The sequence below is a fragment of the Camelus ferus genome, chromosome 14 (assembly GCF_009834535.1).
Source record: "Camelus ferus isolate YT-003-E chromosome 14, BCGSAC_Cfer_1.0, whole genome shotgun sequence".
NCBI lineage: Eukaryota > Metazoa > Chordata > Mammalia > Artiodactyla > Camelidae > Camelus > Camelus ferus.
Window position 1 is genome coordinate 21,080,400 of NC_045709.1, and position 22,022 is coordinate 21,102,421.

At 44.5% G+C, this 22,022-nt stretch overlaps 1 protein-coding gene across 4 annotated transcripts in view; it reads right to left on the reverse strand.

The window, feature by feature from the left end:
• Positions 1-22,022, reverse strand: part of WASF3 (WASP family member 3) — a 77,451-nt gene that overhangs the window by 22,226 nt on the left and 33,203 nt on the right. For 3 of the 4 annotated variants that reach the window (XM_032496415.1, XM_032496412.1, XM_032496413.1), the window contains exons 2-3: positions 21,096-21,190; positions 12,276-12,418 (exon numbers count right to left, since the gene is read on the reverse strand). In XM_032496415.1, coding sequence (XP_032352306.1) covers positions 12,276-12,408 — 133 coding nt within the window. In that variant the 5' untranslated portion in view covers positions 12,409-12,418; positions 21,096-21,190. Of the gene's footprint in view, positions 1-12,275; positions 12,419-21,089; positions 21,191-22,022 lie in introns of all 4 variants that reach the window. The other variant, XM_032496414.1, reaches the window with a different exon arrangement.

Here is a 22,022-nt window from a genome sequence, read left to right on the forward strand (position 1 = left end):
ATTCGGTGTTGTCAGTGTTTTGTATTTTAGCCACTCTAATAGGTGCGTGGTGGTGGCATCTTGTTTTAGTTTGCATTACCCTGGTGACATATGACAGGGACCATCTTTTTGTGTGCTTATTTGCCACCTGTGTATCTTCTCTGGTGAAGGGTCTGTTCAGGCCTTCTGCCCATTTTTTAATCAGGTTTTTTTTTATATTGAGTTTTAAGAGTTCCTTGGATAACAGTCCCTTATCAGACTATGTCTTTTGAAAACATCTCCTCCCAGTCTGTGGCTGGTCTTCTTACTGCTGACAGTAACTTTTGCAGAGCCCACGTTTTTAATTTGAATGAAGTCCAGCTTATCAATTACGTCTCTCACTGTCATGCCTTTAGTTCAGTATCCGAAAAATCGTTCCCCTCGCCCAAATGAAAAATTAAAAAAAAAAAAAAAAGAACAGTACGTTTGGGGAGGGTGTAGCTCAAGTGGCAGAGTGCATGTTCAGCACGCGCGAGGTCCTGGGTTCAGTCCCCGGTACCTCCTCTAAAAATAAAGAAATGAGCAAACCTAATGATCTCCCCCTATAACCACCCCCAAAAAGAAAAGAGTAAAAAGCCATCGCCCCACCCAGGGCACCTCTCCTGTGCTATCTCCTAGGCGCTTTACGGCTTTGCATCTAGGTCCACGATCATTTTGACTTGACTTCTGTGACGGGTGTAAGACGTGTAGACCCACAACTTCTTTTTATTTGCGTGTTTTGTCAAGGTATCGCTCAGATGGAAAGAGAACCTGACCTTGCAGGAAGAAAACTTGGCTGGAGCAAGAACGGCCGTAATGTTTCCACGGTGCTTTACAGTTTATATGTGCTCTCACTGTAACTATGACACTATAACCCCCATGAGAGTAAAAGCCACCTGGGCCGGTTCAGGGCGGCCACCCCCACCTGGGACAGTGCCTCCAGGCATCATCTGTGCAGGAGTGAGTCCGCTTGGGAGATAAACAGGGAGTCACTGCTTCCACTTTCCAGATGACTAAGCTGGGCACCAGAAAGCTGGTCTGTCCAAATCTCGTGGTGAGTAAGTGGGAGAAACAGATGAAGCAAAACCTTGGTCTCCTAACTTCTGATTCTGCCTTATCACATACATCCCTCAACTTTCTTGGCTAGAAATCAGCAACTTCCATGAATTATTTCAGGCCATGAGACACATGGTAACTTCCTATTTACTTAATGAAACAGACTAAAATATCTTGTTGCTTCAATGATTAATCTCAGATACTGGGTAAGTATTTCTTTTGAATTTAAAATTAGTATAATTCCATAAATCTTAACAGTGCAATTGTTTTAACAAAGGAGACTTTGTCTTAGAAAAAAAGAGTAATAAAGAAATCAATAAACACACATACACCCTTGCCAGAAGTGGGGTGGGGCAGACTACTTATTTCAGCCGAGAAGTAAACTGTTTCTCTTAAAGCCGTGGATCTGCAGGATGCTTCTCTGGAGTGGCTTAAAACTGCCAACAGCTCCCACTCCCACAACAGACAGAATGGTTCCAAAAGGCAAAGTAAACAAACAAACAGACAAAACTTCACCCAAATTACATACGTTCTTAAACACTGTAACCAGATGTATCTAGAATTAATGTTTGTTTGCTGCCTTATAAACTCTTTCTTGAGCAACTGACTTGTGAGTCTAACTACCTAAAAAACATACCCACACTGATGTCCTGTAAGAATCGCAAATCCTGTACAGGTTCTAACACGAACTCGTTTCACACTAACGCAAACCCGCGTCTCCACGCGGAAAGGCGTCAACCATCCCAAACGAAGCCCAAGCAAGAAATGGAGCCATCCCGGCTGCACCCTCCCTCGAAGGCGGATGGACACCAGCCCCATCCCTTTCTGCCCCCAGCCCTCGCTCCGGCCCCTGCTCCTCTCCCGAACTACACCAACAGTGCTGTTCTTCTGCCCTCCCACTCACCTCCCACCCTCCAACCTGCTCATCGTGCTGCTGCCAAGTGATGTTTGCAAAGGAATGACCTGTCTGCGTGCCCGCTGCTCCGATTCGTCACTGCCTCCATCACCTCAAGGCAAAACCCAAGCCCTGTGCCCCTCATCTCTGCCCTTCCCTTGTGCTGGCCCTTTACCTTTAATTCTTAACCTTACTTAAAAAAAAAAATTCAACTGATACTATACCCCCATTGGACCAAGTACTCGATTTATAAAAAGAAACAAATTAAAGACTTGCATACTTAATCTTTTGCCAGCTGCTGAAAGCTGACAAGTGACTAAAGAGAAGAAAGTGGAAGGAACTCTATTTTCTGATGAGCAAGAATAAAGTGCTGCAATTACAGTTTTGCAAACTGCGTCTTATTTGAAAAACTTAATTTTACTCACTCTTCCAATGGGAAGTCCATTAATAGCTAAACTAAAATAATTCTGAATTGAACTGAAGACCATATCGAGGTAAGTACAAGTTATTCATTCTTTACTGACGAAGAATCTATTTACGGGTTAATTAGCACCACTATGAACCTGCGTCCAAGTATGTCAGGTTGAGGAGTACGCCTCCAACCTGCCAAAGCGTCAAAATTATAGGTGGGTTTTCAACGGTATTTAAAAGCAAAGATTTACTGTAAACAGTGTGTCCGATAAGAGTCCTTTCTGTGGAACAAGAAATTGGTCATAAGGAGGGCCTTTAGAAATTTTAACACATACACCGGGCACCTAGATTTTGCTTTGTCAAGATTCTGGCTTTTCATTCTCATTCTCTACTGCAAGGAACCGGGCTCCTTGAAAAAATGACTGATTCTAGCAGGCAGCTGTGTACATAAGTTGGAGGTCTAGGGAGGTCAGAACCGAAGCGACACATGTGGAGGTCATCAGTGTGGACTTCAGGTGCATTTCCAGCCACAGGACAGATGAGGTCGCCAGGTGAACGGGAACAGGTAGAAGAGAGTTTTGTGGCCATACTCTGGAGCCCTCCAACGGGGGAGGCTGGGAAGATCATCAGAGGAGAGAATACAGGAGAGCGCCCGAGGCAGGAGAAACACCATGTGCGGCCCGAGCCGGTGGGAAGGCCCCTCCAGAAGGAGGCGGTCATCGGCTACAGCCAGCTGGTGCTCAGGGATCAGGCCGCGCGCCCGAGGCTGAGCACGGGCGTCAGCAACGAGAGCATCACTGGTGGTGCTGACAAGCACAGTTCCAAGGAAAATGGGACAAGACTTCAGTGGGGACAAGAGACGACGAGGGACGTAAAGGCAGCGGAGACCTGAATGGTTCTTTTAAGGAACCTTGCTGTGAAGGGAGCAGGAAAGGGGGAGACAGGCAGAGGGTGACGGGAGGGGGATCTAAGTTGGGAGGCTTCTCGGTGTGTTAATATCTGGCATCAGGGCTGATGCTATGGGGGGTGGGGGCAGATGATGCAGGGAAGAGAGGGGGTAAACCTGGTCCCGGAGGGCACATCAGGCGTGGGGTCCGGTGCTCCCGACAGAAGCACAAACAATCCCCACCGCAGGGCGGGGTGCACGGGACAGGCTGGTGCGGGGGCACCTCCGAGGGCAGGTCTTGCAGAAGCGGGGTGTCTGGTTCTCCCCCCACGGCTTCTACTTTCTCAGTGAACTAGGAAGCAAGTCATGAGCTCAGAGTCTGAGGTGGAAAGAGCAGAGAGGAAGCAGGCACTCTCCGGGCGGAACTAATTAGCAAAGGGATTCCAGCAGGGCTGCCGAGCAGAGCAGCATCATGCTTCATGCCTCCCTTCTAACACAAGCCCCTAAAGCTTCCAACCTCCCTCTAAGCACCTCTTTACGTAAATCCCACACACACATCGGTAATTTTGTGTGTTCATTACCCACACAGTTAGAAACCGTTCGCAATTTCCTTTTTGATTTCTTCTCTGACCCAAGGATTATTTTAGAAGATATTGCTTGATTTCCAATATGTGCGAATTAGCTAAAAAGATTATTATAATATTTTTTCCATTAGCACCATACTCTTTGGTATCAATCTTTCCAAAAGTATCATCTTATGGCCAAGCACATGTCCCATCTTCAGGGACATTCCATGCGAACTGAACATTAAAAGAACGTGTACCCTACAGGTGGGAGTTCAGTGTTCAGTAAAGGAGAATTACATCAGATCGGCTGGGGGTGTTGTTCAAACCTTCTATATCCATGTAGATTTTTTAATCTATTTGTTTTTATCAATTATCTAGAGGTTTTTGTTAAAATCTCTATGACTCTGGGTTTGTCTATTTCTCCCTTTGATTCTGTCTTTATTCCATGTACTCTGTAGCTCTCTTTTTAGGTATATAATCATTCAAGCTTGTGTGTTCTTGATAAATGGACCCTTTTATCACTATGAAATGTCCTTGATCTGTTCTGTGGTCTCCTTCATTTGGTGCTAATATAGCCACGTCAGCTTTCTTATGTATTGTGTCTACATGGTATAATTTTCCCATTATTTTCCTTAAATCTACGTCTCCATCCTTAAAAAAATACAAGTATTTTAGCCTTGATTTTTTTATTCAGCCTGATAAGCTCTGCCGTTTAAGTGCAGTGTGTGCGATGTTTCCTTTTCACGTGATTGCCGACACGGCCGGTTTAATTCTGTATCTGGGCACTGGTCTTCCATTTGTCCTTCCTGTTCCTTGTTCCCTTGCTCCTTTCCTGCCTTCTTCTGGGGTAATCAAATAATTACCTTAGGATCCATTTTATCTTCTCTATGTGTTATCCTTAGAGGTGACCGGCAATGAAAATGTGCATCCTTAACTCAGCTTACCGTCCCTTCTAATGGAGCATTTCATACACAACGTGAAGCCTGCAGGATAATTCTGCTTCCCCTTCTTCCCTTAGCGCCTACTGTCACATATTTTCATGTCACATAGGTTATGAACCCCACAATAGACTTTAAACAGTCTTTTAAACAAATAGACAGAAATGCGTACTTTAGGTGGCCTTTTACATGTACGCCCGTGTTTGCTCTATCTGGTGATCTTCAGTACCTTCTGTGGGTCAGAGCTAGCATCCAGCACCATCTCCGTCAGCCTAGAGAATGTTCACAGCGCTTCCTGCAGTGCAGGTCGGCTGAAGGCTGCCTCAGACTCTGTGTGGATAAAATGTCGTTTCACTTCTTACTTCCGGGTTTCCAGTCCCTGCTGTTTCTGGTGAGGAGTCAGCTGTCTTCTTTAACGCTGTCTCCATCCTAGTATGTCACGTGCTTTCTCCTCTTGCTTCTTCTAAGACTTTCTTTGTATCTTTGTCCTGTTAGCAGTATCACTGTGTGACTAGGTGTGCTTTTCTTGTTTTAATTTTTTAATTTTAATTTAAAAAAATTTCTTCCTGAAATTTGCTGAGCTCCTTGAATCCACTGGTTGAATATTGATCATGAATATTCAAAAATGCTCATCTGTTACTTCTTCTGCCTTATTTTCGCTCTCTCTTCTTCCGGGACTCCAGTTACACATTTTAGACCGTTTGTTATTGTCCCCTATTTTGCATGCTCTCTTAATGTTTTATTTTTTTCCTTATTCATTTTCTCCTGTGAGTCAGCCTGGATAATTTCTATTGCCTTTGTTTCCAAATTCACCAATGACTTCTGCTTGGGTCTGTTCTTAGGGCCACCGATGACTTCACTTCGGATGCTGCAGTTTGCAGGTCTAGTATTTCTTTTGTTTTTGTTTCTTTCTTAATAGTTTCCATTTCCCTGTGAAGAAATCCCCTATTTCTTCACACATGTTGGCCACCTTTTTCACTCTGTCCATATACTTTTTTATTCTTTCTTAGAATTTCCGTGTCTACGCTCACACTACCCGTGTGTTCTTGAACACTGTCTCCTTTTTCCATTAGAGCCCTCAGCATATCAATCACAGTCACTTTAAATTCCTGGTCTGAGAAGTCCAACATCCCTGCCACATCTGAACCTGGTTCCAGTGCTCGCTCTGTCTCCTCAAATTGTGTTTTTTGTCTTTTAAATGTTTTCTGTAGTTGCTGAAAGTCAAATACGACATAGGGATAATGGGACCTGGGGTGCCCAGGCCTTTTGTGATGTGTCAGTAAGGTGAGGGGACGGCTCTCCTGACGGGTAACTGACAAATAAAACTGTACATAAAGTGTATAACGTGATGATTGATAAACACACACTCTGTGAAATGATTATCATGATCGGATTAACTTGGTTAATTAACCTCACATAGTTTGGGGGTTTTGGTAAGAATACTTCAGATCTACTCTCATAGCAAATTTCAAGTGTACGATACACACTGTTTAACTGTAGCCACCACACTGCACATCAGAGCCTTGGGGCTTCTTCCTCTTACACTTGAGGCTTGGACCCTCTGACCAGCGTCTCCCCATCCGCCTCCCTCTGGCCCGTCACCCAGTTACAACCATCTGCTCTTTGTCTCTATGAGTCTGACTGTATTTTAGCTCCCACATACAACTCCGGCCACACAGCACTTGCCTTTCTCTGTCTGGTTTATTCCACTGAGCACAGCATCTCCTAGGTTCACCCACATCACAAATGGCAGGACTTCCTTCTTTTCTGCTTCTGAATAACATCCCACTGTATTTGTACCACGTCTTCTTCATCCATTCATCTGTCAACAGCAGTCCTGTGATTTGGTCTCCCCTCATCCCAGGTGAGACAGGAGGGGTGCTTCCCTCCCCCAGGTCTGTTAGGCTCTGGTAAAACCCAGCCCCCTTAGGCTGTGGTTCAACAGCTTCGTTGGATGGCAGCTATACGCTGAGAAAAACAGAATGCTCTGGTTGTTTTTGCAAATGGCTCCTTTCCCCTCCCTCGGATGGAAGCACAGGGGATTTTTCTGTGATCCTCGCTGTGAGACTCCACTGGGGCTCCCAACAGTAGGGCGCCCGCTAACACCAGGCCCTCCAGGGCGGGAACCCTCAAATCTGTTCTCATGGAACCCCCTGCAATCCAGCCCAGGAGCTGGTTCCCAAACCCCCTCAGGGCTCCAGCCAGGTGAGCTGTGATTCTCGGGGTCTGTCTGTCTGTCTGTCTCTCCAAATTTCGGGGCTGCACTTTGTCCTGCAACCTCAGTTCTCTGATGGATCTAAAAGAAGTTGTTGTTTTCAGTTTATTGAGCTTTTCTTTGTTCGAAAGACGGGAGTGACTTCAAAGTTCCTTAGATGCCAAGCTGGAAACTGAAGTCCCTTCAGTACATTTTCCATAGCTATTTTAAAGTACCTGTTAGCTAGCTCCAACACTGAGGTCATCTGTGGGTCCTGTTTCTACTGACTTGTTTTCCTCTTGACTGTAGGTCACACTCTTCTCCTCCATGTGCCTTATGTTTATTGTTTGGACAATGTGTGTGAAAGAACAGCGGGGACTGGAGCAGGCAATGCTCACGCCTATAAAAGGCCACAGTTCCAGAAAGAATGCTGCTAAGTCTGGGCTGCGGATAATCACAGTCATGTACCTGATAATGACAGTGATCGCAGTGAGCACAAGTTTAGAAAAAGGGATTAAAAACCTTTAAAATCTTCCCTCAAAGTTTTTAGATGACAATTCAGTCTAAGTCAAAACAATCAGAAACGCACTTACAAATCACTTCAGACGTATTACCTCGAGCCCACAAACTCACGTAAGGGAAGGACACAGACGATGAAACCAGAGAGGTCTGGCGGCCTGAGCGCACATTCAGACGCGCTGACTCTCCAACCTTGCTCTCGGGACCTACTCAGCATTTAAGTCCTGCTCTGTTGCAGGCCGTCCAGGGCCAGGAGAAACAAGCAGCATTTCTCGTCATGACTCCTGTGATGCCCGGAAGGAAGGGTACCTGACGCTCCAGGCCCAATGACGGGAGTCGAGGAAGTGTCTGAATCCCCAGTAACCCTGCCTTCGTGGGGAAGGAGTTCTTATTACATGCCTGCCTCTGACTCTACGGCTGACAGAACTCTCACCCTATGCTTTCACAAGTGCACGTGACTTCTCACCTCCTTTCGTGGCTTTCTATTTTTATCCACAAGAAATACAAATACTTATCTCAGTTTGAAGCAGTAAATTTCTAAAAATTCATGCTGTTTCTTCCAGTCAACTCTAATACATTTTCTCTTAAATTCCCCTTAACCCAGCGTTAGCCTGCACGGAAATGAACTTGTGATCTATTTTTCTCGTATTTATTGCATTTAAATCATCTTTTCCCCCTAAGATCCCATTTGGCTAAAAATATCCAAGAAATCTTTCCAGTGCATGTCTTCAAAATATTTAAATCTCTATTCTGAGTAGAACCGCACTCGGCATAATCGATGAACACAACTCCTCATTTCAGATCCAACTGCATAAAGCAAAGGGCTGCACTGCAAGCCCTCTGGGAAGAATTGCTCTGTCGATTTGGAATTTGGTTTCATACGAGACATAATATGTACCATAAGGAGACATAATATTAATAAAATATTAATCACTCATTAAAATCTGAGAGGAAAACAGACTTTCTCATTTATACAAGTGCTCAAAATATAGAGATTAATGGAAAATAAATTTTGTAATAATTTTTTTAAAAGAGACTCATTTTTAAAATTAATGGAGTCCCAGAAATGTATACCATTTGTAAAAATGATCTTAGCTTTTTGTGAGGTTTGACGACTTGCAAGACATAAGAAATTAAAAAAAAAAAAAAAAGCCAAAAAGGACCAGATATGTAAGTACCAATTTTATACGTGAATTTATGACGGTGCCCCCACAACAAAGAAATATACATGTGTCCAACAGCGAGATAATGGTTAACAGTGGTTTATCAATATAATACAGTAATCTCTAGCTATTAAAAAAATGTGTCTTAGAAGAATTAACAAAGATATTTGTTATATATCAAGTGCATATAGGCTATCAAACCATATTAGGAGACACCATTTTTATAAAGATGTATATACTAAGCATTATCAGTGATTTCCTCTGATTAATAGAAATGTTGTAATTTTTTTCCCTTTTGCATTGTCCCATGCTAAATTCTCTATCTCATTAGTGCCATCAGATACAACCAAAAACCTTGGGGCAAAGGGTTCACCAAAGGTCTCACTCCTTTCCTTATGACATCTTGGGGGGGCCTTCTTAAGAAAGAAAAAGGAAGACAGCTGTCACCACAAGAACAAAGAGAAAGAAGTGGACGCCAGCCTGTGAGGTACTGGAAAGGATGTGCGTCATCCTTGGCACAAATGCCCTATTTCCTTTTTAAAGCAAATTACGTTAAGATTACATTATAATATCAGTAGGAATTTGATTGCAAGATAGTGTAATTTTAATTGAGCAACTAGCTGATAGGAGCGAGAGCAGGCAGATAATTAATGAGGGGAAATGATGAAAAAGCACTCCTGATGTAATGTTAACTGCTGCACTAAACTGTCATTATTTGAACAAAAAAAATCCACACCCCATTGCTGGTAAAGCAAGTAACATGCTATTTTTTTAAATTAAAGTAGAACTGAATAGATTAAAAAAAATAAATTTCTTCTGTATAGCACAGGGAACTATATTCACTATCTTACAATAACCTTTAATTTAAAACAATGTGAAAATGAATATATGTATGTATATGCATGACTGGGACATTGTACTGTACACCAGAAATTGACACATTGTAACAGATGATACTTCAATTTTTTAAAAAAAGGTTAAAAAAAAAAAGGAGAGTTGATGTACAATATTATTTTAGTTTCAGGTGTACAGTGCAGTGATTCAGTATTTTTACAGATTATACTCCATTAAAATTATTATAAGATAATGGCTACAATTCCCTGTGCTGCACAATATACTCTTGTTGCTTGTCTGTTTTATTCATAATAGCTTGTTCTCTTAAATCCCATACCCCTTTCTTGCCCCTCCTCTCTCCCTACTGGTAGCCACTAGCTTGTTTTCTGTATCTGTGAGTCTGCTTCTGGTTTGTATACACATTCATTCACCTTTTAGATTCCACACACAAGCGATATCATACAGCACTTATCTTTCTTTGACTGACTTAATTCATTGAGTGTAATATTCTCTAGGTCCATCCACTTTGCCACCCTGACCTCTCCAGTCCTGAATGACATTTCAGCAGCACATCCCATAATAAACAAGCACATGCTCTGTGTCTTAGGTCAAACTTCCCGAAAGACATGACTGACCGGCCGGTCTTCTCACTCCAGCCCCTGGTGTCTGACCCGCAGGCCCCATCTCCGGTGCACACTCCCACAGCACCTCTGCAGCGACTCTCAGCATCTTCTTCTTAAAGCTCCCAGGTGATTGCAACAGAGACAGGGTGCGATCCGCTGAGCAGCCGGACGGAGCTGACCGTCCGTGAGGCGGGAACCCACCCGGGTCCACTCACGAGGCTGGAGCGGGTGTGCGTACAAAACGTGACCAGGCTCCAGTGCTGCCCTGCTTCCACTGCTGCTGTACCAATTTCCCACAAACGTAGTGGAGTAAAACAACACAGAATCACCTTCTCACAGCCCTGGAGATGAGAAGCCTGAAAGGGGCATCACTGGGCTAAAGCTGAGGGGCTGGCAGAGCTGCCCTCCTCAGGGAGGCTCCAGGGAAAGTCCATTTCCTTCCTTCTGCTGCTTCCAGAGGTCGCCCGCGTCCTTGGCCGGTGACCTCTTCTCCCATCTTCAAAGCCAGGAAAGGCTGCTCCATCTTTCTCACGTCAGATCACTCCGACACTCCTTCCTCCACAGGTAAAGGGCCCCCGTGACGACACTGGGCCCACATGGGTAACCTCCTCGGAGGGTAGCTGACTAGCAGCCTCAACACGCCCTTGCCCTGTCACACAGCACATCCCAGATCCATGGATCAGGACACAGACATCCTCTGAGGGGCTGTCACCATCCTGCCTACGTGTGGACTTCGTGGAATAAAACATACCATGTGGGTAGTTTCACTTACAAGGGTCTGTGGCCAGGCAGGCACCACGGACAAGACCGGCGTAACACTGGACTGAATATTACAGCACAAGGCAAGGTGTGATCATTAAAACTTGAACAAGTCATGCTGGTTTTCATCACTTGGACTCTATGCCAAGAGCCAGAAAAACAAGAGACTAAAGCATTCTTACAAAAGTATATGAATGCAAACAGAAGCATTTCTACCCTTCAGTAATTTACAAAGGATCCCCCATGTTTATATGAGTTTGTACATTTTATCAACAACCACTACCAACAATCAACTATAATTAGTTCACATTTCAAGAGAAATCTAAATTTAAAACCCATTTTAAGTATTTTCCAAGTTACTTTTGCCTTAGCCAATGGTTGTCGATACATCAAAATATATCAATAATGATGCAGTGCGATTCTTTTAAGGAAAAAAATACTCAATCATAGTGTTTCTTCTTCAAAATAAACAAAAGTACTAGAGTTTTTAAAAACCATTCTCCCGTGTTTGAGGCTAGCAAGATGTGAAATTCCATGCAGGATTTTCTAGTTATTAGCAGAGGTTCTGAAAATCTTCACTGTGAACACCTGTCACCCAAGAGGCAGTGTGAACCATCTAAACTGAAAGGAGTGGGGAGAAGTGAGAAAGTAAAATCCTGACGGAAACGAGGAAGCCGGGGAGGAACACAGCAATTCAGAATGCTTTGAAGGAAGAGCATTTTCGTGCACATCTGAGTCGTAAGAATCGGAATATTCCTGGGTATTTCATATTAATGTCCAACATCAGGAAAACCAGGAGGCCTTCTCTTCCTGATGGTTGTACTCGCGTTTGTGTAACCCGTGTGTGTAACACACACAGGGTACTGCACACGTGCGGCCATCAGCTCACCTGCTGACCTCAGGGTGGAAGTCAGTACCTGCATTTTAACCTTCAGTAGGATAAAATCAGCAAATCTTACTAGTCTGGGACTTTGTTCTTTGATTTATTTGGGATGTTGGTCAATCAACAAACATTTATTGAGCAGCCAAGGATAATACAGGTGTGACCTATTTTCAATGTGGTACGTTAAAAAAAATTAGTTTTGTCCAAGTTTAATAAATAACCCACGTTTGAAAAAAATTTCCTACCAGTTACTTTATCCTCTTTTTTTAACAAGCTTTAAAAAAAAATAACACTACTTTAAATCTACACGTTTGGTCTTGTCTAGTAATTTGTGGACTGGTCCGTTCTAACTTCACAGAGTTGGTATCACCGGACTACTGAGGATGCAACAGTTAACTTCATGCTGGGAAATTCAAGAGGGAGGGAGAGGGGGAGCTCTCTCCCTCAAGCGGCAGTCTCTCCTTTGGACAACTGTGTAACAACAGAACTGGATTTGCTAAATGTGTTCAAATTAATAAATACGTCATTGGTAATCAGAAAGCAGGACTCACTCAGGCTGCTCAGCTGGCGGATGATGGCGGCCAGGGTGCTGTTGGTGACACACTCAAGTTCACTGGTGATGCCTTCGGGCAGGGCTCCACGGCACAGGTGCCGGGGCTCGATGTTCCTCTTCACCAGAGGCATGGCTCGCGGTCTGAAAGTTAACAAGACGTCTCTTCAAAGTTTGCATTCGCATTTTAACAAGCCCAGAGTTTTAACTCCCTGGAACATGGACTCTTTCCCGGGAATCTGCATTATCCTATCGTTTCTACGCGAGAGAATCGGCTAAATACGCAACAGAGGCTGAAGTACTTGAAGGAACTACAGATTCCAAAGGCAGATTACAGCACAATCCTGCTCTTACAGGAAAGCAGCACGTGCGAGACTCCCAGTCAAGCTGGGGTCTGAATGCACGCGTCTTACCGCGACGCGACCAGAGGGGGCGAAGCAGCAGCCGCGAGCTGTGGGCAGAGCTAAGGGACCAGAACATGGGAGAGGCCGCCCTGGACGCGGAGGAGGGTGCAAGACGGTGCCCACCCACCTGGACCACCGATCCTTGCCTGCCTGTCCACGAAGGCTCGGGCAGGGGGGGCCGGGCACCTAAAACGGGGAGATGGAGGCATGAGGGCTCTTAAGATCCATTTACGAACTTCTCCTCCCTTCCTGGGCTGCCCCTCCTCCCCTGGCCCAGCGTGTTTTACTCTCTGGAAAAGGTAAATTCGATGATCTGGACTGGAAACACTAGGTAGAGCGAGGGGGCTGGGGAATCACTGAAACCAGGAGCATCCAACCAACCTATGCTGAGTGGTGAGGCAGACCTGCCCCATGCAGCCCAGCTCCCTTCTCCACGGGGCTCCCAGGACACCACCCAAGAAGACTGGAACATGCCTCCCCGAGGAACGTTTGGAGAGAGAAGGTCTACAAACACTGGCATTGTGACAAGGCTTCTCCCTATTAAAACAGCCAGCCAGGCCACCAGCAGGGACACCTGCCAATCACCTCTCCGGACACGCAGCTTCCAATCAGCTTTCAATGCCACAGACTTCAGTAAGGAAAGGTAGTGGAGGTCGCCAGATACCCAGGGAAGCTTTCCCCGTTATCCTGGGAAAGCAGTCCACCTCTCACCTCAAAAAGGACACCATAAAGCAAGCAAAATCTCAACTTCTTGTTTCAGGAGGTACACAGAATTGCAAACCTACTACTGATGCAACAAGCCTCCTGCTCATGATGGCAGGAAACCCGATGACTGGGATGCACTGTCATGCATGATCAGGAGTAAAAACAGAAAAGCTAGGACCTCGGTGACACCGGAGCAGGCGAACCAGCCCTGCAGTGCCAATCTGGAACTCCTGCAGTGTGAAGCCCGCAGTATCCTGTGTGTTCACGCCACGTCGGTGGGTTTCAGTCACTTGCGGTTAAACTTACTCCTGGCACAGTCACTGAATGCTGTACTCCCCTGAAGGGCCGGGACGTGTGAGGCCCAGAGGAATTCTTTCCTTTCCCTGCTCTCTTCAGTCCCGCTGTTCACCCACCCAGTAAATACCACCTGAGCACTGACCTGGCACTGGGGTCCCGAGGTGGCTGGAAACAGATGAGGTCCCTCCCCCCAGGGAAGTAAGACATTGGTCCAAGCACACGGGTCAGGGGACTCGGGTTATGAAACCCTGGGGAGGGGCGGGTGCGGACCTCTGAGCAGCCCGGGGCAGCCTCCCTGTGGCCGTGACACTGATCTGGCCAGAAGGTGGATGAGAGCGATGGCACAAGGGCTCTGGGAGAGGGAACGGGCCGGATGCAGGAGCGCCAAAGCGGGCGACAGCTGAAGAGGGCACGTGCTGCTCAACGTCTGTGTTTTTATTGACTATTTCCGCCTTACGTCCAGGAGGGCGGGGCAGAACACAGTGACCGTGTCTTCACACTTGAATAGTATTCCATCCCGACCAAGGTGTGCCGACTCCGGTTCACCACTTCCCCGCTGCCCCGCGCCTTCCCTCCCTCCCTGTGAGGCAGGGTAACAAGGTACCTCCCTCAGGGGAGGACTTACTGTGTTATCACACCTACAGGTCACTCAGCACAGGGCCAGCACACAGACACTCACAGAGCGGCCCGGGGGAGGGTTTACAGCTCAGGGGTAGAGCGCGTGCCTAGCATGCACAAGGTCCCCGGTTCAATCCCCAGTACCTCTGTCAAAATAAATAAATAAACCTAACCACCTCCCTCTAAAATGTGACCGATTAACTTTATTGTATCTTATATGCTGTTATGTTAGTTATTACTCTGCTTATAACAATAAAGAAGGAACAGTTGACTGGTTGAAGATAAGGCTAAGCCACAGAAAACAGATAACAATATGCACATAAAAATTATGTCAAAGAAGGGGTACGCACCCAAGGAAGAAGTTAAAACATGGAAGTTCTAGATACACTAAAAAATAGGATTTACTGTGAGTTGTCATTTCTTTTCAGGAAAATCTGTTGGAACAAGAGGTTGGTAACTAACCACAATAAATTAGAAACCCTCATAAAGAAAACAAGGAAAGTCATTAACAAACTTAATAAAAGCATAAAGTGTAGGAAAGAAAAACACTGAAAACTGATCATCAGAGATACGCACACGCTAAGCGCCACGGACGTGCACTGCACTTGTCTGGCTTTCTAATCACGTGGACTTGTACGTACGAGTTCTGTCCTCAGAATAAAAGTGATGCAGAAGAGGGGCCCTGCTCCCGCCCCGCCCCCCAGAGCCAGTCCTCTGAGTGCTGCCCCCATTCCTCCCACGGAGCCCCTTTCACTGTGAAGACCCAGCGCCGTGTCTGCCTCCCCCACTTGGTGGCATCCTGCTCGCCTGCCAACACCACCCAGGAGACGCCACACAGATGTCACCTTCCCACGGGCGGGGGAGAGCCTGTGCTGTCACCCTCCAGAGCTACACGGCCTCACCTCTTCCAGGGAAGCTTCAGATGAAGTCGTGATGAGGTGGGGGCGGGGGTGGCGGGACTGTAAGATTCCGTGACGGTGCTTCCCCGGGATAAACGTTCCAGTGTGGCTGTCAGAGCACAGTCTGTAAGTTCCCGCACGACGATGGGCAGAAGGGCCCAGAGAAACAACACCGGCTGAGGAACCGGACGACCTGGGTTCCAGGCCCAGTCCTGCCACTAACACCCCATGACCCTGGGCACATTCCTAACCAAGGTGGGCTTCGGCTTCCTCTTCTGAAAAACAGATTCGCTCTCACAGGGCCCTCCAGCCCTGAGCTGCTGTCTCCCCCCCTTTGCGAGAGACCCAGCCGGCTTTCAGGCACCTCAGAACTGGATTTGGGTCCTGGTGCCCAGATGACTAGACACTCGGGACACCTGGGACCACAGGATCTATTGTATACTCGAGTCTCCACCTGTTTTGTAATTCTTCGTTGTGTATAAACATTTATTTTGATGCAAGTTTATAATCCAGGAACCTCAGAGACACTTTTACCAGGAACGATTTTCCTCCTCTGTTTTGACCAGCAGGCAAAACCAGCCATTTAAATAAAATTAACTTTTTTTAGATAAACAGAACGCGGGAGATCTAGACTGTAAAATAACCCCCACATCACTCCTAAAGCTTCATTCTGGAGTAAAATGGGAAAGATTGTTAACAAAATGGATGAAAGTGCAAATCACTTATCTAATGAGGGTCTTATATGCAAAACATATAAACTCTCAAAATTCAATAATAAAACCACCCAATTAAAACTATGAGCAAAAGATTTGAACAGCCGCTTCTGTTCTGCAGGGGCCGGGCACTGGGACAGCCCGCCCTGGAGCAGCGAGCAGCCTCCCAAGTTCTCCAGGAGCTGAATCCCACTAAACTCAAGTCCTGACGACCCCCCCAGGGCTGTCGACGAGGTGGTGCAGCCAGGAGCCTACAGACACCATAAACTGGGCCACATACACCAGACGGGATTGCTGTTAGGGAATCAGTGCTCACCTGACACCATGCCTGCCTCCCTTTTCCCTTAGTTGGACAGGAAGAGGAAGAGGCCATTTATCAGCACTGCAATCAGGCTGTGATCACACTGCGATGAAAGCGAAAAGCTCATAAGCCGACTACCACAATATTACTATTGTTATTTATGATCCACACTGAGTATCTGTTAAATTAACGCCTATTTACTTACTCATTTTGAATGGCAGCACTGGAGATTTTTAATGGCCAGGACCTCGTGCATGCTAAGCACGTGCTCTACCATGGCCCTCCCCAATGCCCTTTTAAACAAAACTGAAATTGTTAGCTTCTTATTCAAAGTCCAATAAACATCCAACCTATGGACACTTTACAAACACAACATTAAACTGAGTGCACACTGCGTTGTTTTATAACATAAAACACAGGAATAAACCCTCAGAAGCTAAAACCGTCAAGAGTGTTTTCCAACCTGCCAGGGAGATAGGACTTTCCAAAAAGCACCCATCTCAAAGAATTTCCAGGCACTCAGGCTCTGCCTGTTATGACCAATGACCTCAAGGTTTAATTCTCTAAAGGCGCTGGCTTTTGTCTCTAATTACTTAACCACACATGGAAAGTCTTCTCAAAGATTGCTCAGCATCTCCATTTTTTATTCAGAAAGACGTTATCACTTATTTTTCTCTACCTTAGTCTTTGGCATCAAATTATTTGAGCATGACATTGACCACACAAATTAACAAAGGAAATCCAAAATGCATTAAAAATAAATTTAAGTTCCTAGAGGAAACAACAAATGAAAAAATACAAAATTAGATCATCTGCCAAGTATGCAAAGAAAACACTACTGGCACACCCTGAAATACCAACCTGAGCCGTCGGAAACGACCACTTTCGCGGCTCAAAAACAGCCCAATACGGGCAATTCACATGAACTGACAGCATAAAGTAAGGTCAAAATAGCAGTAACGCTGTGGGCCCCACCGACTGCTCCCTAGCCTACACGTGACTGACCTTGAGTCTCTGTGTTTTCAGAAACAAAGGGCACCCCGAGGTCAGTATTTTTGGCAACTGGAAGCTGTGCTCATGAAAGAAAGTTAGTATAAATGGAGCAGTTATTTAGTTAACTATTCCCAACTGTCTGCACTGCGAAAGCAGGAAGAGGAACACTGGATAGTGAAACAGCCGAAATTTGCAACCTATGCACTTGGTCTCCCAACACCAAGTCTGGCACCCTCCCTGCTCCGTTCTCCTGAACAGAGTCCACCAAGTGAACTGCGATCACCACCGAGAAGGACCAGGCGGGGTTTCTAGGTAACTTTACAGAAACTCGACCAAAGCCACAAAATCATAGAGCTAACAGTGGTGAGCTGGTTAAAGGTGATAAATGGGAGCGTTTTATACATACAAGCATTTCGTGTGCACTATGTCATTTACACCCCGCTACAGCTTCATAGGCTGGCACTGCCTCACTTAGCAGATTAAGAAATCAGGGCTCAAAAAGTAACTCATCCAAAGTGTCCTGACCAGTAAGTATAAGGACTTAAGTTCAAACCAGATCTGTCGGATGCTGAAGTCTTCACCGTGTCACCGCGACCAAGACCCTTTAAGAGAGTGACCAGCTGAGTGCCCACGGGCTCCCAGATGCTCTCATGTTTTCAGCAGCTCGTCCAGATTATTATCCGCCTTTTACTGAGGAGGGGAATGAAGGCTCAAGGATTTAAGTGGACTTTGCTCAAAAGCTTAAATTAAGCCTCAAATTAAGTATGTTTTTAACATCTGAACCCAAGATTTTCTGTAACTTCTAAACTTACATTCCGTCTACTAGACCACTTTGCCACCCTAAACCCGGCACCAACGGACAGGGCCAGCAATACGCAATGAAACACACACACTAATTTAATACTTATATATTTGTTTAAATTTGTAACTAGTCTACTTAGGCTGAAAAACTGCTTCATTGCAAGAGTCTTAGAAACGATTCCAGGGAAACCACCCAGAGACGCTGTCCTGTTACACAAGGGTCCCAGGCAACTGGGACCAGGACTCCAGGTTTCCTCCACTCCATGCTGCCAGCCACCGTAAAAATAAGCAAGTACTTGGAAATTACATAGCAGAAGTCAGTAGGCAAAACATGTGTCCTATAGTATTACGCAAAACATGTCAATACATTCTAAGACATGGCAGCAAGCATACAAAACAATTGTTAACGCCTCCAAAGTTAAATGAGAGTTAACAACAGATTTAATGAACAATTTTGTTCATCCTCACAGAATTTAAGAGGACATCTTCACATTGTTTCAGATAGCCTTTTTCTTTAAATTAAAAAATAAAAGCTATTCAGTGAGGTTTAAATCAACGCTTAACTTTTAAGTACTACACACGGCTTCCCCATCATCCTAACAGAAAGACGACAGTGCTCAAATAAGACTCTCCCAACAGAGTTCGCCGACTTGCAACTTTAAAGAAAACAGCAACTTGAAACCAAAAGTGATATAAATGTTGCCTTGCTTTTATGATTTTCAGGTCATAACCACAGAAACCCAAACATACCAGATATTATGTACTGCCCTCAGCATCTCCCCCCACCTCCTCTGTCCTCTCCCCTGAATCACAGAGGCCAGCGGGCTAAAATCTACATTTCTCAGGCCCTGTGCTATACATATATATATATATATATATATGGAGTTCTGAGTCTGCTTTCGCTCTTTCCCTATCCATATGCCTTTTATTTCTTTTTCTTGCTCTATTGCATGGCCTAGACAGTTGTCAACAGGCATGTGGAGTGACCGCCCTTGCCCTGATCCTACGGTTAGGCAAAAGCGTTCAGCCTTTCACCAGGAACTGCCATTTTAGCTGCAGGTGTTTTATAGATGCCTTTTATCAAGCTGAGGAAGCTCCCTCCTGCGCCAGCTTTGCTGAGAGTTTCCCTCTGTTCTTCTCTTTCTGAGTTTTTATCATGACCGGATGATGCACACTGGTAAATGCTGCTACTACATCTATTGAGATGATCACAGGGGTTTTAAAAATTCTGCTGTTTAATTTGTTGATACTGTGAATTATATTTATTAACTTTCAAATGATGGACCAATCCTGGAACAAGTGGCCCTTTGGCATGACATATTATCTTCTTTATGGAAACTGTATTCAATTTGCAAATATTTTGTTGAGAAGTATCTGTCTATTTTTTGTGTCAGAGTAATACTGACCTCATAAAATAGTGTTCCCTTCCTTCTGTTTTCTGAAGAGCTTGTGTGTAATTGGTATTATTTCTTTCTTAATAGGTTGGTAGAATTCGACAATGAGACCATGTGGACTTGAGCTTTCGTTCTGGGACAGTTTTAAATACAAATTCAATTTCTTTAATGAACAGCTATACAAGTTACCCATTCCATCTCAAGTGAGGTTTGGTGGAATTTGTCCATTTATCTAAGTTACCAAGTGTATTAAGTGGCTCATAATATTCCCTTGTCTTCCTTCTAATATCTGTAGGATCTAGGTTGACGGTCTCTCTTTTCTGATATTAGAAATTTGCCTTCTTGCTCTCTTTTTTCCCCCCGATTAGTATGACTACAGATTTATCAATTTTATTGATCTCATCAAAGTATCAGTTTTTGGTTTCACTGATTTTTTTTCCTCTTTTTTGTTTTTTATTTTATTGATTTCTGGCCTTATCTTTCTTTTCTTCCTCTGCTTGTTCTGGGTTTAATTTGCTCTTTGCCTTCTAATTTCTTAAAGTGAAAGTTTACATTATTGTTTCACAACTTTTCTAATATGAGCCTTAACACTGTAATTTCCCCTTCAAGTACAGCTTTAGCAACATTCCATAAATTCTGATATGTTGTATTTTCATTCAATTAAAAATGTTTTCTGATTTCCCCCGTGACTTCCCCTTGGACCCATGGGATCTTTAGAGGGTGCTACTTAATTTCAAAGTATTTGGAGATCTCCCAGATGTCTGATACTGACTTCTAGCTTAATTCTACTGTGGTCAAAGAATATAGACGTATTCCTGAAAAATTGCTTGTAATGTGAGACAACGGGAATCAGATTCCACTTTTCGACAGTAAGTTACTGTAACGATACGCCCAAGGCCAAGGTGAGGCAGGTTTAGGGACCGAGCCTTCCAGCATCCCCTCCCTCAAGATATGAAGAAGCAGTGTGTTCTCTCTCAACACATTCACAAAACCAAAAGATCTGTTCTTCTCTCTCTACCCTCCCCTCCCCTCAAAAGAAAGAAAGGACAATTCTACATGCGCCAAGTGATTTTCACAACTCTGCAAAACAGGCAAGACGGACGACAGCCTTCTGTACAGAAGGAAAGTGAAGTTCAGAGGAGGAGCTTGCCTGACTGGTCTGCCATTCGTGTTACTCTGGAGACATTCCTCGAAGATAGAGCCATACAGACCATTTAAACCACAAATAACTCAGACCTCACCTGAGCACTGCTGGGATCACCACTCCCGTTCAGAGTGACTTACAGTGGCACCCGAGTGGGTGGAACTTCATCATCTTGACATCTCATACCCACGTGTTATTAACAAGATTCAGAAAATAAAGCCCAGGAAATGGAAAGCAAATGGGCAAAATATATTGCGAAGAAAATGAGACTCCAGTTTAATGAGTCAAAAAACCACACAGCTCTATTGGCTCTTCACATAAAAATGGACAGGAAATGAATGTAACAAATCATAGTTTTTCAAATTCTCACTGTTGACTAGGACCTAAAGCTCTCAAATATTATCTGCAGTTGATATTTATATACTAAAATATATTGATATTTATATATTGATACTTAATAAAATATTTTATCCTATTCTATTTCAAATTAAAATTCTAAACCGTGATGTTACTGAAACTGAATGGCGTTAAGGGTAAAAGGCACACTCTTACCGCGTGGCTGCTGACTTATGGGCTGCAGAAACGTCTCTCAGGTGGCATCACCACTTTGGCTCAGGTATCGGTGGTAACGGCAATCAAAATTAAAACTAAAAAGAAAGACAGAAAAAAACAAAATTAAATACCGGCAAGCAAAAAGCATTCAGGTCTCCAAGAAGTCTTAAATTCATACTTCACATTTCCGTAATTTCATCGAGGGAGCTCCAGTCCCAGAACTAGTTCTTTTTTAATTAGTTTAAGCAGGGAGCTAATGAGAATTCCAGTACAGTCCCACTCGCCACCTCCTATCCTGGAAGCAGCTCTGAAATTAACTTCAAGGAATCTAGTAAATAACAGCCAAAGGGAAAAACAAAATGCCAAGTACATCACAGGTCTGGTCGACTGATCTGCTCCACTCAGTGAACTTACTCACCAGCAACACATACACTGAAGGTCTGTGACCATCCACAATGACCTGAGTTTGGATCATTCACACAAGAGCTCTATTTCAAGTCAATAAAAATCTTGGTGACCACTTCATAAATATTTTAATAGTACATATGGGGGTAAAATAGTAACGAAGACTGAACACCTGCTGAACTGACCCGAGAAAGTGTTTCCAGGATAGCTGATAGAACAGCAAGCCCACAGAGCAATATGAAGATAAATACTGTTTACCACCGTGCTGAAGCTAAGAGGTACCAAAAATATAGTAGAGTTTTCCTACCCAGAGTCATGGCTCACCTGGGAGGCTGCATTTAAGAAACACGTAGTGAACAAACATCCATTCACTCAGTAAAACTTTCCCAAGCATCCTGCGTAAGTCAGCCCCTCTTTAAACACCGCAGACACAAAATTGTCTAAGAAAATGCCTGCTGGTGAAAGAACTCAGTCTCGTGAGAGTGACGGATGCATGTGGATAATCATAATCTGATAGGTGAG